The sequence below is a fragment of the Aspergillus foveolatus genome (genome assembly GCF_047715535.1).
Source record: "Aspergillus foveolatus strain CBS 279.81 unplaced genomic scaffold BDW70scaffold_20, whole genome shotgun sequence".
In the NCBI taxonomy this organism is placed as follows: domain Eukaryota; kingdom Fungi; phylum Ascomycota; class Eurotiomycetes; order Eurotiales; family Aspergillaceae; genus Aspergillus; species Aspergillus foveolatus.
Genome location: NW_027396084.1, coordinates 16820 through 29933, shown reverse-complemented (window position 1 = coordinate 29933; position 13114 = coordinate 16820). Strand labels below are relative to the sequence as shown.

The window sequence follows — 13114 nt, the reverse complement described above, 5'->3', positions numbered from 1 at the left end:
AACATTTGATTTCATTTACAAGCCACGAAAGCAAACAGGACTTCAATGGTATTAGCTTCTAGGGTATCTAGAATGATAAAAGGGCCGCTACCAGACTGTCGCGGGGATAATGCTCCTGCAGCAACAAGTTAAAGTGGCTTTGACCTTCCTCTTATCTTCAAGGATAAGAGTGAAACCTAGTGCTACCAATACGACAGGTCTGTGAACTATCCTCTGCGCCAGCTTAGCAAGCCGAGTGCCGATGTGCTACGAAGGTCTACGCCTTCAGGTATAGAGTATGCCCGAACGAGCTGGGTGGTACCGCGGATGGAAGATGTTCACCATGCCCCTTGGCGTACGCAGGTTGGTCATCTACAGTTCCAGTCTAGGTGAGGCTCCCAACGACTGACGGATCGATAGCAAGGTTTTCAGGGATGTGGCATGGAATAAATATAAATTCGAGTCCAGGATGGCATTCGTCCTCCGATCATCCTACAAAGTCCGAAAGCGAGTTTCCATTTATTTGCACAAAGGGATATAGTACCTTGCTGGGAACCTGCATCTGACTCCGTTACGAGTATGCTGGCAGCTCATTCGTGTCTTCCGGCCACTTATTCTGTCGTCTCTATTGTTTCCCTGTGCGTCTCATGTACTTGGTGGTCTTGGAGAAGAAAAAAATGGCTGGAGTAGGTAACGAGGTGAAATATCCCACCTCGCCTAAGTAAGTGGCTGTCAATAATGTGATAACAGCTTTTCTGCTATGGATTTCTCTTATTTGGCCGGAGGCACTGGGCTGATCCCTCAGCGCCACCTGCGCTCTGTTTGATCCTTTGCGGTGTCGCTTGACCGAGAACTTGATCGAATCAACGGCTAAGTGCGTCGCTCAGCAGATCAGTAGTTAAGCGACTGAGTGTGAATGTCTTTAAATTTTTTTTTTTTTTTTTTTTTTTTTTTTTCTCTGTGGCAGCAGATGGCCCAGGGCTTGAAGCTGTTGAACAAGCTATATATTTTGGATTAGCGGCATTCCATATGAATCCGGGATCCACGGTCGACGCGCAAAATTTCCCTGTGACGAAAGCGGCACTTGAGCTCTGCCCACAAATAAAGAAGGTCAATAAAGAAGAAAGTCAGGTGCTCCTCAGCTCTGAATGCGGATGATCAAGTGTTGCACCTCGGGTCGGCACAAAAAAAAAGGAAAAGGCAAAAGAAGTAAGGGCCCGAACCGGGATTTGAACCCGGGACCTCTCGCATTCGAGACTTAATAGCCCAAAGCGAGAATCATACGACTAGACCATCCAGGCGGAAGTTAAAAATTATATCCCAGACTAACTCTGCATTCGCTCATTCATTTTTTTCTTGACGTTCACTGCCAATACGCCACCATGTTGACAGATATGCTACAGGTATACATCTTAGGCCTCTATATAAGCCTGGAAAAGCATCTCCAAGTCTCCCTGCGTGTTAACTGTTGGTGTATATACTCCAAAAGCACAACTATCAATTCTCTAATATAGAAAAAGGAGCTTTGGGTTTTCAGCTTCTCGTCTATCAGTCGAGTCTCTAGCCGTAGCGGCCGTGGTTGTATGGTCTTTCCTCTGACGCCGTTAGCATCACGTGTTCTGCAGGTTTGAGTAAAGTTCGCTTCTGATCAGATCATAGGATAACACGGAGAACCATGCCGCTCATTGATGTCATTGACATATCAGTTTCCAGATCCAAGTCACAAAGTGAACTCCTGCTGATCAAGCTTCAGACAGTATATCCTCGAGTAACAATGATGTTAGGCAATAACGGAACCCGGAGAGCCTCACTGTGGAAGCCGGTCGCGGTTTCCTCGGATATCTCACGCCTGCTGTTATCCCTCATTGTAATTACCGTGGCAGAGACCAATTCCTGGATGATTACAAGCAGGGTGAGACCACCATTGGCAAAGAGAATGAGTGGCTACTAGTCACAGGTGTTGGCCGGACAGCCTTCAAGATACATTTCCTGGAACAGAAACATCGCCCTTCTCCCGCTGGGCAGCTTACGACCGAGAGCTAGAAGTCTTGCTTATAAGAATGACAAAACATCTTGCACACGAGTCTGCTTCGCGAACCTTCAATACCATTCTACTGGATGCCATCGACCCAATGGGACTGAAATATTCCCTTGTTCAGATTGGAAGCTCTACCCATTTCGGCGCTGGCGGCGCGAAGGAGGCCGACGAAGCCTGGACACCTGAACATGTTCCCCGTGATCGGTCCCATACCTGGCCCAGTGTTGTCCTCGAGGTTGCCTACTCGGAAACGCCAGCACAACTGCAAAGTGGTGTACGGCTCCGGCATCGAGAATCTCAGGGCGATGTCAAGGTCATTTTAACAATCCATATTTACAAGTCGTGCAAAAGCCCCGACGGCCCAGTTGGAGTCAGAGCGGGGAACTCAAGTTGTAGACGCAGCAGTAGTCATAGGATGGCCATGCAAACTACAAGAGTACGCCCCAGATCACAATTGAAAAGTGGGAGGAAATGGAGAAAAGCACAAACGGGCGTTTTCAAAGAACGCAGAAGACTGTGATTATGCGGAATTTTGGCGGTATTCGCTTCACTGGGGCGCCTCTTGTGATTGCGTTCCATAAAATCTTCCTCCGGCCACCCAACAATCCAAAGGAGCAAGATGTTGTGCTCAATCATAACCAACTGGAATTCTTGGCTGAGACGATATGGGACCAGCAACAGTTTAGAAAGCGGGCAACCGCGGGGCAATTCCCTCTCTCCAAGCACGATCTATCTAGCAGTGGTCTTTGCTCGAAATGCGGCATAAGATTGACTTGAGGCGGTCGATAAGCAACGGAAACCTGATTATCCTACTTCCGCACTTGAACTCTTTGAATGCGAAGACTAGACGAAAGCGGTCCGGTTCAGCCTGCTTGACCACAGCCCGTGCTACACGATTTTTTCCTCGGTAATTTGCCTCAACATGAACAATCGAATTCGTTCTCAAGCAAATTGTCTAACAGACCAATTTTTATGCTAGTGCTCACGAAAACATGCAGCTCAATATTTCCGAGTCAATCACCAAGAACCATCTTACATCACTCCGAGGCTTTCTTCGGGATCCCAACGCTTCAGGAAACAGAGACGATTCTTCATTTCCTCGGTGAGATAGAGAAACCGAGGCTTGGGTCATTACATTAAGATGCTCTTCCAACAGCTAAGTGTCTGGAGAGGGTTGTGGCTTGGTTAAAAGCACTTGGTCCCGACACTTGCAATTTTGACGAGTTATCTCTCTAGGAAGATCTTGCTAAAACAGCCATATAGGCTGGTAAGCAGGATCCTTCTGTTGCTTATGGCTCAATTGGATAATTATAGGGATACGTTGCTTAACAAAGCCTATGTCTGGTAAGTAGAATCGTACTATCTTTACCAACCAAAACATACATGAGTGTGTCTCTGGGGGCGTTTGTGTAAGTGGTTTATGATATTGGTTACAATCAAGTCGCAGCGATAGCTACACCTTGAACTTTGGTTGCGATTACTCCTAAAGAGCCATAAGGAAAATCGGTGTGTACTCAAATCGGTTTAACTATCCAGCCATTCATGATTACCTACTTATATTGCTAATCAGGATAGTCCATCACCACCAAGCAATCAGAAAAGACGGCGAATAGTTTCAGTCTCAGTGTGCACAATCGGGGTCAGCATTGCGCACGCAGCCCTCTCAACTTCCCCTCTGATACCTCGTTCATCTATTAGAAGAAAAGGACAATAAATAACCATAATCCTTTCACTCGGCAGGTACCTGGTTGTGTAAGGGGGAGAGAAAAAGGCGAAAAGATTATAGGCGAAAAAAGAATCTGAAGGCCCGAACCGCGATTCGAACGCGGGACCTCTCCCATTTCTGATACATGTTTTATGTACCGGGCGCTGCCCCCGAAGGGAGAATCATACCACTAGACCATCCGGGCTTCTGTTATGATACGTGGCTTTGTACTGTTTTATATTCCATAATTCATTATGCTGTCCTTCTCATGTTGCATTTTGATTTTACTTTTGTATCGATTTTGGTGTCGAATCGCGTTCTCTAAGTGTACTGGTACAATTTATCTTACTTTAAGCCGATTACCAATCCAAAATTGCCAAGCCCACAATTCTAAGATCTTTGCTCAAGGAGCTTCGCTAAGCCTAAACTGCCAAATTCGTAGAAATGCTGCCTAGCAACTGTTGAGGGAGAGCTGATGAAGAATGGGCATACGCCCGACCGTTCATCATTTGGCCAGTACAGGCGGGGAGTATGCCCCCAAACAAGGCATCGTAATGGTGTAGTGTGATCACGTAGATTAGGCCGCACGCTCTCATCGATTGTATCTCATTAGAGAACTTAACATTCTCTTTGACCTTCCAAGCAAGCAAGTGATTATCTATTAATTGAGGGCTTTGTCGATCAGTGCAATCTCGCTGGTAGAGTCTCACTTTCGTCCATCAGCCGTACAGGTAACGGGCTGCTGGCCAGCAGTAAAGTGGAGTAACCAGTTACCTTCTTTTCTTTTCTTTTCTTTTTTTTTTTTTTATACATTACACTTTTTCTGTTGGACGTTTATATGAGATGGCACGGATGCTCCAGTAGCATTGTGCGCTTTCTGTCGTTTAGTATGTCAACGAGTAGATCGTCAAGTGCATTTTTAATTGTCTAAAGAACTAGGAGTAACTTCGATGAGCATCAACTATAAATACACACTGATCAAACGATCACAATATTGATCTGATTGCATAGCGGGGTGGTGCAAACGGAGACACCTTGCACCTCTGGGTCTATGAGATATCCGACACTTTCAGTATTCTATATTTCTGGAGGATCCCGCGACGCAGAAAGTAAACCGAATCTCCAGGTCCTACACCATATACCTAAATTGCGGATTCTACAAACGTTAGGTGGCCCTAGCCAATCCGGTAGAGCGGACTTACAGTCTTATCCGTCAAATCATCCTCATACGCATGCTCAAACCCCTCCAGAATGCCCGTCTCGTCCCGTCGTCGATTATCCCGTAAACATACCACCCGATAGACGAAGACCAAAACCCCAGCAACAAAGGTCGTCACCACGGTGACCACAAATCCCGGGACATATCGCGGGTAATCCTGCTCTCGGAAACAGAGCGGACCGACGAAATTGCCTAGACAGTACCCGATATACAAGCCCGATGACGAAAGCGACCGTTTCGTGTAGCCGGCGATATTTGCGATTTGGAGACCCATTAGCACCGCATACCCGGCACCCATCGTGGGCATGATGTAGCATGCGAAGAGAAGTCCGCCTGTCTCGTTCAGCGGAAGGCGCAGAAGGAGTAGCGAAGCGACCATGGTGACGAGCTGACAGGCGATCACCAGCCAGGAGCGGATGCCTTTGTTCGCAAACTTGTAGGAGAGGTATGGTAAGATGAGCATCATGGTACCTGCGTAGAAACCGGACGGTATGACGAGGAGAAGACTCTCTAGAGTACTAAATCCAAATGAGTTGATGATGATGGGGGTAAAGGTCGAGATCGGCGCATTGGCTATCATAGCCAGTAACGCGGTGAAGAAGATCAGCCAGAACTTGAGGTCGAGGAGCAGCTCGACGACCTGGCCCATTTTGAAGTGCGTATTGCGGATGCCCGAGTTGTTAGTCCTCAGACGCGCGACGGAGATGTACCGCTCGCGTTCGGTAAACCCCCGGGCGGAGACGGGGTCTGAGGGGAGGACAAAGTCGAGGATGAGACCCCAGGTGATTGTGAGAGCACCGGCGAAGAGATACATGTACTTCCACGAGGACAGCGAGCCTTGGATATGGCCAAGACCGTAGTTGACGAGAGGAGAGAAGATGCTGACGTATCCGGTACAACTATACCAGACTGTGCTAGAGCATTAGCAGTGCCGATCAAGAAGCAATTGGGATAGAGAGAGACGTATCCCATCCGGAGAGCCTGCTCGTCTTTCTTATACCAGCCACCCTAGACGATCAGTACCTTGTCGGGCGCAGGATCATGAGACGAACCACGATCATCATGAACATCGGACTGATTCCGCTTTCCAACATACCCAGTAAGAATCGCTGAGCGTACAGGGACCGATAGTTGTGGCATAGAGGGGTGAGGATCAGGCATAAGCCCCAGATCGTGACGGTGCCAGCGGCTACGTGGCGGATAGGGTATCTCTGGGCAAGGAACATGGTCGGATACGCGCCGACAATGAAACCAAGGTAGAAGATGGCTGCAGACATTGCATATCGATTACCGATGAGCAGGTCCAAGTCCTCACGCAGTCCAAACAGAGCCTGACGTGTCAGGCCAGTCAGTACAGCACAGTATTCCAGTACCTAAGTTAGGGCTCGCCGGCTTACCGCCTGGGAGAGCATCGCCTTGTCGTAGTACTGCAATCCGTAAGTGAGGCATAGCAAGGGCAGCAATCGCCAGTCAACTTTGCGGATAAGGCGCTTCTCATCACTCGGCTGCCATGACTCGACCCCAGTGTAGCGAGCCAGCACTTTCATGGCCTCATCGGTGTGGGTGGTGTCGATCGCAGGGAGTTGCTCCGTAGTATTCTCGACATGGTCGACTTTTCCGTTGCCCTTGTCGGACAGGCTCTCCTGTGTAAACGTGTCCATCCTGGCGCGTTGACCGGAAACAGATTAGGCAGAGGTATTTGGTGTCCTAAGGAGGCAGTAGCCGGGCTGGGGATGGGGGACCTATTTTATATACAAGGACGTGAAGCCGTGACAGCCAAGGCCGGAACAGCTGGAGGCCGCTGGCTCAATGATTAAGTGGAGTACGGAGAGACCTACGTACAAAGCACAGGAATCCCGAGGGGGAAGCTAAGGAATTTCGGGGAAAGCTAAGAAGTGGGACCCGATAATGGCGATTATGAGACTATTCCAATACCTCTTTAGGGTTTCGGCTTCTGTATCGCTGACGGTATTCATGCTTACTGCCGGTATAGCACTAGCCTGCCCCTCTCAGGCTTGAACGTTTCTCCTCCACATTCAGAATGGCGGGGTGTTGAGTATAGCCGAGCTGTCGTCTCTCTTTTAAGGTATACTGACCGGTTTACCAGGTAGCTGACCACCAGCTCATCATTCTCTGGACTACGTACCAATATGTCTCGTAACCGCGTTCAGATACCCCCAGGGGCCAGCATAACCGTCAGACTCATCAACCCCGTCAATTTTGGTCCTAGCCGGCTAGAGCGGTTCATGGCGCCCAAGGTCCCGGGGCTCGAGGGCCATGCACGAACTCCAGCACTCTCATTCCTGCTTGAACACAGCTCCGGCCGCAAGCTGGTTTTCGACCTGGGCATCCGCAAGGATTACCAGAACTACGCGCCCAAGATCGCGGAGTATATTCCGACGACGGGGTACAAGATCGAAGTGGAGAAGAATGTGGTGGATACGCTGAAGGAGCATGGAGTGGCTGTAGAGGATATTGAGGGGGTGATTTGGAGGTATGTGTAGATGTCCATGTCATGCCGCTTTCCGGGAGACTAGATAGCTGAAGACGCTGAGGTAGTCACTGGCATTGGGACCATATAGGGGACCCATCTACGTTCCCTCCAAGTACTGACTTGGTCGTCGGGCCTGGATTCAAGGACGGTATGCTCCCGGGCTACCCAGCGAACCCTGACTCTCCCATCCTTGAGAGCGATTATACGTGCGTCCGCCCCGCGTTCCCAGTTCCCCTTTTCTGTTAAACGGGACGCGACAATGCTGACTCAAAAGTATATTGCAGCGGGCGCACCCTCCGCGAAATCACCTTCGACGCGCAGATGTTACGCATCGGTCGATTCCGAGCTGTAGACTACTTCGACGACGGCTCCTTCTACCTTCTCGATAGTCCGGGTCATGCGATTGGGCATCTCTGTGGACTCGCACGTACAACTGTGAACCCGGATACGTTCATTCTTCTCGGTGGTGATATTGCACACTATGTAGGGATATTCCGACCATCCGTGCACCTGCCTCTACCGAGCACTATACCGCTTGACCTTGACCCATTGCATACAGTAGAGGCAGGATTCTGTCCCGGGACTGCGTGGGAAGCACTCCAATCCAGCCGAGGCCGAAAGACGACGGACAGTCTGTTCGACCCGACGTTTGGGTATGACGTCCCGCTGGCGATGGAGACGATCAGAAAGTTACAAGAAGTTGATTGCGACGAGGACGTGTTTGTGATCATCGCACATGACGGTGCTGTTAGAGACGGAGTGCCTCATTTCCCGGCGGCTCTGAACCAGTGGAAGGAGAACGGGTGGGCGAGGAATCTTAGATGGGCGTTCCTAAAAGACCTAGAAGGGTATTGGAGGCAAAAGGGATTGATAGAGTAAAAGTAAATAAGTGTAGTCGATACTCGCAGGAAATGAACGTTGCTCAAGTCGACCCCGGCAAATATCTGTACCAATCATCCTCTCTTCGTTCTCCAACCGAGGCTGGAGCCGTGTCTCGGCAGTCCATTGTAGGATAGCCGGCGGCACTAACTGAATAGGCGCTCACGCAGGCGAAGTGCAGGTGTTCTCATGCGGCGGTCCAATGGACTGCCGACTGTGGGGATCTGGGGATATAGAATAGCTCATCCTGGGCTGCGGTACAACTAATCTATCCTCTCCCTCTCCGTTCGACGCATTTTGATTCTAATATTACTCACAAGTAAAAACAGCGCTGTTCTCACGAAATACTCTATTAGCACAAAAGCACAATACACCCCCAAACACTACCAATCATGGGCAGCATCGGACACCCGCCACTCGAGCAAAACAGCTCCCTCAACTATGACGTCCTCATAATCGGAGCCGGGCTCAGCGGGATACACTCCCTCCACCGGATGCGTGCACTTGGTCTCCGTGTAAAGGTCCTAGAGGCCGGTGGAGGGCCCGGTGGGACATGGTACTGGAATCGGTATCCGGGGGCGAGATTGTATGTCTCCACCATGTTCAGCGGACTCAGATAGACTCTAACTCTGGCTATGAATTACGTGAAGTGACTCCGAATCCTACTCCTACGGCTTTAGCTGGTCGCAAGAAGTCCTTGATGAATGGTCCTGGTCGGAGCATTTTGCCGGACAGGCAGAAACACTTCGGTACTGCGAGTTCCTTGTCTCGAAATTCGATCTGGCACGGGATATGCAGTTCAACACGCGGGTGAAGCAGGCTCATTATCAGGAGGATAGTAGGAGCTGGCTTCTCACTGACGAGAAGGGCAATACATATTCGTCCCGGTGGCTGGTAACATGCATGGGAATCCTGAATCAATACACACTACCGAACATCCCAGGCGTGCATGAGTTTCAGGGTCAAGCAATCCATACGGCGCGCTGGCCTCACGAGCCGGTGACGTTTGAGGGCAAGAGAGTTGGTATCATCGGTACTGGCGCAACAGGAATCCAAGCCATCCAAGAGATTGTCAAAACAGCAGGACACCTCACCGTCTTTCAGCGGACTCCAAACTGGAGTGCGCCCTTGAACAACGGCCCGATCTCGCCCGAGGAGATGCAAGAGATCCGCAAAGCGTATCCCGAGATCTTCAAGAGATGTAGGGAGTCGTACTCGTGCTTTCTGCATAAATCGAACCCGACCTCAGTCTTTTCAGTCTCTGCAGAAGAGAGGGAGAAGTTCTGGAACGAGCTCTACAAAACGAAAGGATTTGAAAAGTGGCTTTCGAACTACCATGACATCTTCACAAATAAGGAGGCGAATGATCTCTACTCCGAGTTCATTGCAAACAAGATCAGAGAGCGTGTGCACGACCCCGTAACGGCCGAGAAACTTATTCCCAAGTGTCACGGCTTCGGCACGAAACGCGTACCGCTGGAGTCGGGGTACTTCGAGGCTTTCAATCGGTCCAATGTTGAACTTGTGGATGTGAAGAGCGATCCAATTGAGCGGATTACTGCAAAGGGGGTCAAGACGCGGGATAGCGAGTACGACCTGGACATCCTCATCTACGCAACCGGGTTTGACGCGGTCACTGGTGCATTTACGGCCGTGGATTTCCAAGGTGTCGGTGGCGTGAAACTCAAGGACAAATGGAAAGATGGACCGCGGACCTTCTTAGGGCTCTGGGTCGAATCGTTCCCGAACATGATGATGGTGATGGGGCCGCATCAGATGTTCGGCAACTTTCCGCGGTCTATCGAGTATGCAGTGGGCTGGGTCAGTCGGTTCATCAAGTATGCATGCGAACGAGGTATATCGTATGCCGAGTGTACGGAGAAGAAAGTTGAAGAATGGACAGAGCACGTGCATGCTTGTGCTGAAGGGCTGTTGGCTAACAATGTGGATAGCTGGATGACCGGAGTGAACAAGAACCTGGCGCATAAGCAGAGGCGGATCATTGCGAGGTACAATGGACCTGCGCCAGGGTATAGGGCTAGGGCAGACGATGTCGCCCACCGGGGGTATGAAGATTTGAAGTTGGCTTAACCGATCCAGGGCATACCAGGGCCAGGATGATTGAGAATTTAGATAGCCAGCTGACTGTAGCTACATGAACAAATTCAAATCTGAAAAATTGTGATTCCCGAACAGGTCCTCAAACTGCATCATTGTGCCTGGGAAGGCATCACTGAACTGGAGCTCATCCGTCTGGGGAACGAGCAGTCTCTCTGCGATTCCACTAGTCTGCGCAGTTGCAAAAGGAAAATAATCAATCCAGTCCATCCCATCTATGGGGTTCCCATGCGCCGTCTCATTGTTTCCACCACCCAGACCGCGGGCAGAAACAGCAGCAGCAGCAGTGCCATTGCCAGTATCGAGATGAGGCGCCTGCTCGCCACTCGCCAGAGACAGCAATGCCTCTGCCCCGGCTGCACTTCCACTCCCACTACCACGAGCATCGGACCTCAACCGCTGGAACCCCCGGTGGAAGATATTCGCCGTCGGCCACATGACTCTCAGTTGGTCGACTGCTAGCGTCAGGATATCGAGGTCCTCGTTAGCAGCAGCAGCGAGTCCGTCGACTCTACAAGCCTGGAGAAGCGCAATAAACGCCAAACTAGTGTACCACCCTGTGATTGCCATAAGCCATTGCGTAGAGCCCCGGGAAAGTATGTCCCGCAAGACTCTCGCCAGGCAAGAGGCCGCGAGAATCGCAGGCTGATACGCTTCAAGGGGAGTATGGTGGGGTTGTTTCAGGTGGAGCAGAATTATCACTGCAAGGTAAGGCAAATGCAGCTGGTGGACTTCACGGTTAAAGGATGTCGTTCGGTTGGAATGGATGGGGAGGGTTAGATGTGGTGGGAGGGAATGGACCCAGTCTATGAGCTGCTTTGCGAGGTGGGTGGGGAATGCGCCGGCATTGCTGCCGTTCGCGCGCGGTCGAGAGAGGTACTTGGCTATGCGGCCAATGATCCCACACAGACGGACCCAGTAGATGAAGATCTCGGCCTGCAGGCGCACAGTTTGGTCCTGTATGGCATCGGGAAAATCGTCAAGCGTGGGCTCAGCTATATCACAGTCCTCGGGGTCTATAGTGCACGGTTTGTTTTGACAGATTGCCGTGAGCCGTTCCCGCGCAAAGGCAGTCCACCATATGCGGCGACGAATGAGGTGCGAGCGGCGGCTAGTTGGATGGTTATGCTGCGAGGCCGCTGGGCCAGGCCCGAATGAGGGCTGCTGATGCACGCCGAGTTGCTGGCAGTGCCTTATGACAACCGAGGTCCACCACCAGGAAGAATGACGGTGAAGCACTGTCGGTGGCCGTGGACTCCACCAGTAGAAGAGCGAGACGGCTTGTAAAGAGCGTACAACGTCCGGCTCCACGTCGTTGTAGAAGAGCTGGCGGGCACGCTCGTAATATGCAGCCGGCCCGTCGTGCGGCATTACAGGGGGCCGAAGGTGGCTGCCCACCACGGCCAGGGCGTTAACAAGTAGCGGCGACTGCGACAGTTCGTCGATGTTCAATTGATCACGGTCCAGCACCGGGCACCAAGGAAGACAGTACTCCAGGTACGTCTCGACAAAGCTCTGTTGCAGGTCAGCGCTGGGGAGCAGGCGGACCACCAGGGGCTTCTCCTCGAGCAGCCGCTGCTCCTGGCTGCGGGCATCGGCCTCGATCTCGAGCTCATAGTACCGCGACGACAGACCGCGTGTCTCCGTATCCTCTGTACGAGATGTCACCGGGGAACAGTTCTCTTGATCGAAATTGGTAGGATCGACAGCCGGAGGCGGCGCACTGGATGCTTGGGCGGCGGGCGTCTCTTCTAGCAGCGGAGGGGGGTTATCAAAGTCCCAGAGCCAGTCTGGCTGCGGCAACGAGAGCCCCGTTTCTGCACCGTCATGACGATTCTCGCTGTCAGTCTCTTGCGCGGTCGGCCGCTGCAGGCGCTGTGATCTCCTCGCACTGCCACTACTATCCGGCGGCGTCAAAGGAGTCCTTGCCCGCCTCAGGAAACGCTTCGATGGCCGCATACGACATTCTTTGCCGGCGGTGTCGCAATTGGAGCAGTTGGCGAGTCCCTGGCTGGTGCGGACCTGGAGATCGCATCGGATCTGTCTCGAGGAGCGACTAGCTTAGCCACAGTCTATTCCGGCGAAGTACAGAACGAAACGAGGCGTGGGTACCTTCTTACTGTGGCAGATGGTGCAGGCCAGCTCGGCCCGCTTGCGCTTCTGCTGATGGCCTGTGTATTGGAGCCAGGGGGCTCCGGCAGAGAGAACCATGCTGGTGGCCATGGCATCTCAGAGCTGGAGACCAGGATGAGAAAGATTCCCCTCTCGGCTGCACGAGGAGCTTCGGCTGTCAAATTTCTGGGGGTATGCCGATCTGGGGTGCGGGGAATGGGGTTGGAGTACGGGGATTGGAGAATAAGGGCTAGAGACCTCGGCAGGTGGAACTGAGAACGCGCTGACAACCGGACAGTACCCATAACCTGGAGTCCAATAAGCCGGCAAGGCCGATCTAACAGGCTTGCCAAGATTTATGGCCGAAAGATACGATCAAACAGCCGGTATCAACAACCACGGGGCCCTCTTCCTTCGGCCATCCCAATGCGGAAACTTGGAAGCCGTAGTTACCCGTCTCGCCCGCCGCGGGGTGATATGCTAGCAATGTCGTCTTGATCTGGGCATGCAGACGTGGCTCGTATGATATTATGTCTAGTTTATAAGAAGTCGACCAGGCGAGCTATCCTC

The 13114-nt window shown here is 51.6% G+C and overlaps 6 protein-coding genes and 2 non-coding genes across 8 annotated transcripts; 4 read left to right on the top strand and 4 right to left on the bottom strand.

Annotated features, from left to right (window-relative positions):
- Nucleotides 1–40: 40 nt before the first annotated feature.
- Nucleotides 41–971, top strand: BDW70DRAFT_134951 (uncharacterized protein). The gene is made up of 2 exons (XM_073736599.1): nucleotides 41–471; nucleotides 524–971. The coding sequence occupies exons 1-2, from the start codon at nucleotides 414–416 to the stop codon at nucleotides 667–669; spliced, it is 204 nt and encodes a 67-aa protein (XP_073596521.1). The 5' UTR covers nucleotides 41–413; the 3' UTR covers nucleotides 670–971.
- Nucleotides 972–1193: 222 nt separating this feature from the next.
- Nucleotides 1194–1280, bottom strand: BDW70DRAFT_t90. Its single transcript has one exon. It is a non-coding gene; the product is annotated as a tRNA-Pro (tRNA).
- Nucleotides 1281–1654: 374 nt separating this feature from the next.
- On the top strand, nucleotides 1655–2794 carry BDW70DRAFT_149768 (uncharacterized protein; the record flags this gene model as incomplete). The annotated part of the gene is made up of 4 exons (XM_073739067.1): nucleotides 1655–1735; nucleotides 1783–1936; nucleotides 1978–2330; nucleotides 2453–2794. The coding sequence occupies 4 exons, from the start codon at nucleotides 1655–1657 to the stop codon at nucleotides 2792–2794; spliced, it is 930 nt and encodes a 309-aa protein (XP_073596520.1).
- Nucleotides 2795–3821: 1027 nt separating this feature from the next.
- BDW70DRAFT_t89 lies at nucleotides 3822–3927 on the bottom strand. Its single transcript has one exon. It is a non-coding gene; the product is annotated as a tRNA-Pro (tRNA).
- Nucleotides 3928–4851: 924 nt separating this feature from the next.
- On the bottom strand, nucleotides 4852–6602 carry BDW70DRAFT_149767 (major facilitator superfamily domain-containing protein; the record flags this gene model as incomplete). Its single annotated transcript, XM_073739066.1, has 5 exons — nucleotides 4852–4878; nucleotides 4925–5840; nucleotides 5905–5922; nucleotides 5965–6272; nucleotides 6339–6602. The coding sequence occupies 5 exons, from the start codon at nucleotides 6600–6602 to the stop codon at nucleotides 4852–4854; spliced, it is 1533 nt and encodes a 510-aa protein (XP_073596519.1).
- Nucleotides 6603–7091: 489 nt separating this feature from the next.
- BDW70DRAFT_149766 (MBL fold metallo-hydrolase) lies at nucleotides 7092–8314 on the top strand (the record flags this gene model as incomplete). The annotated part of the gene is made up of 3 exons (XM_073739065.1): nucleotides 7092–7435; nucleotides 7501–7641; nucleotides 7720–8314. The coding sequence occupies 3 exons, from the start codon at nucleotides 7092–7094 to the stop codon at nucleotides 8312–8314; spliced, it is 1080 nt and encodes a 359-aa protein (XP_073596518.1).
- A 392-nt stretch (nucleotides 8315–8706) lies between these two features.
- Nucleotides 8707–10405, top strand: BDW70DRAFT_149765 (flavin-containing monooxygenase; the record flags this gene model as incomplete). The annotated part of the gene is made up of 2 exons (XM_073739064.1): nucleotides 8707–8900; nucleotides 8965–10405. 2 exons carry the CDS (start codon nucleotides 8707–8709, stop codon nucleotides 10403–10405), a joined length of 1635 nt encoding a protein of 544 aa, XP_073596517.1.
- Nucleotides 10406–10465: 60 nt separating this feature from the next.
- On the bottom strand, nucleotides 10466–12643 carry BDW70DRAFT_149764 (uncharacterized protein; the record flags this gene model as incomplete). The annotated part of the gene is made up of 4 exons (XM_073739063.1): nucleotides 10466–11860; nucleotides 11903–11947; nucleotides 11981–12492; nucleotides 12553–12643. 4 exons carry the CDS (start codon nucleotides 12641–12643, stop codon nucleotides 10466–10468), a joined length of 2043 nt encoding a protein of 680 aa, XP_073596516.1.
- Nucleotides 12644–13114: the final 471 nt, after the last annotated feature.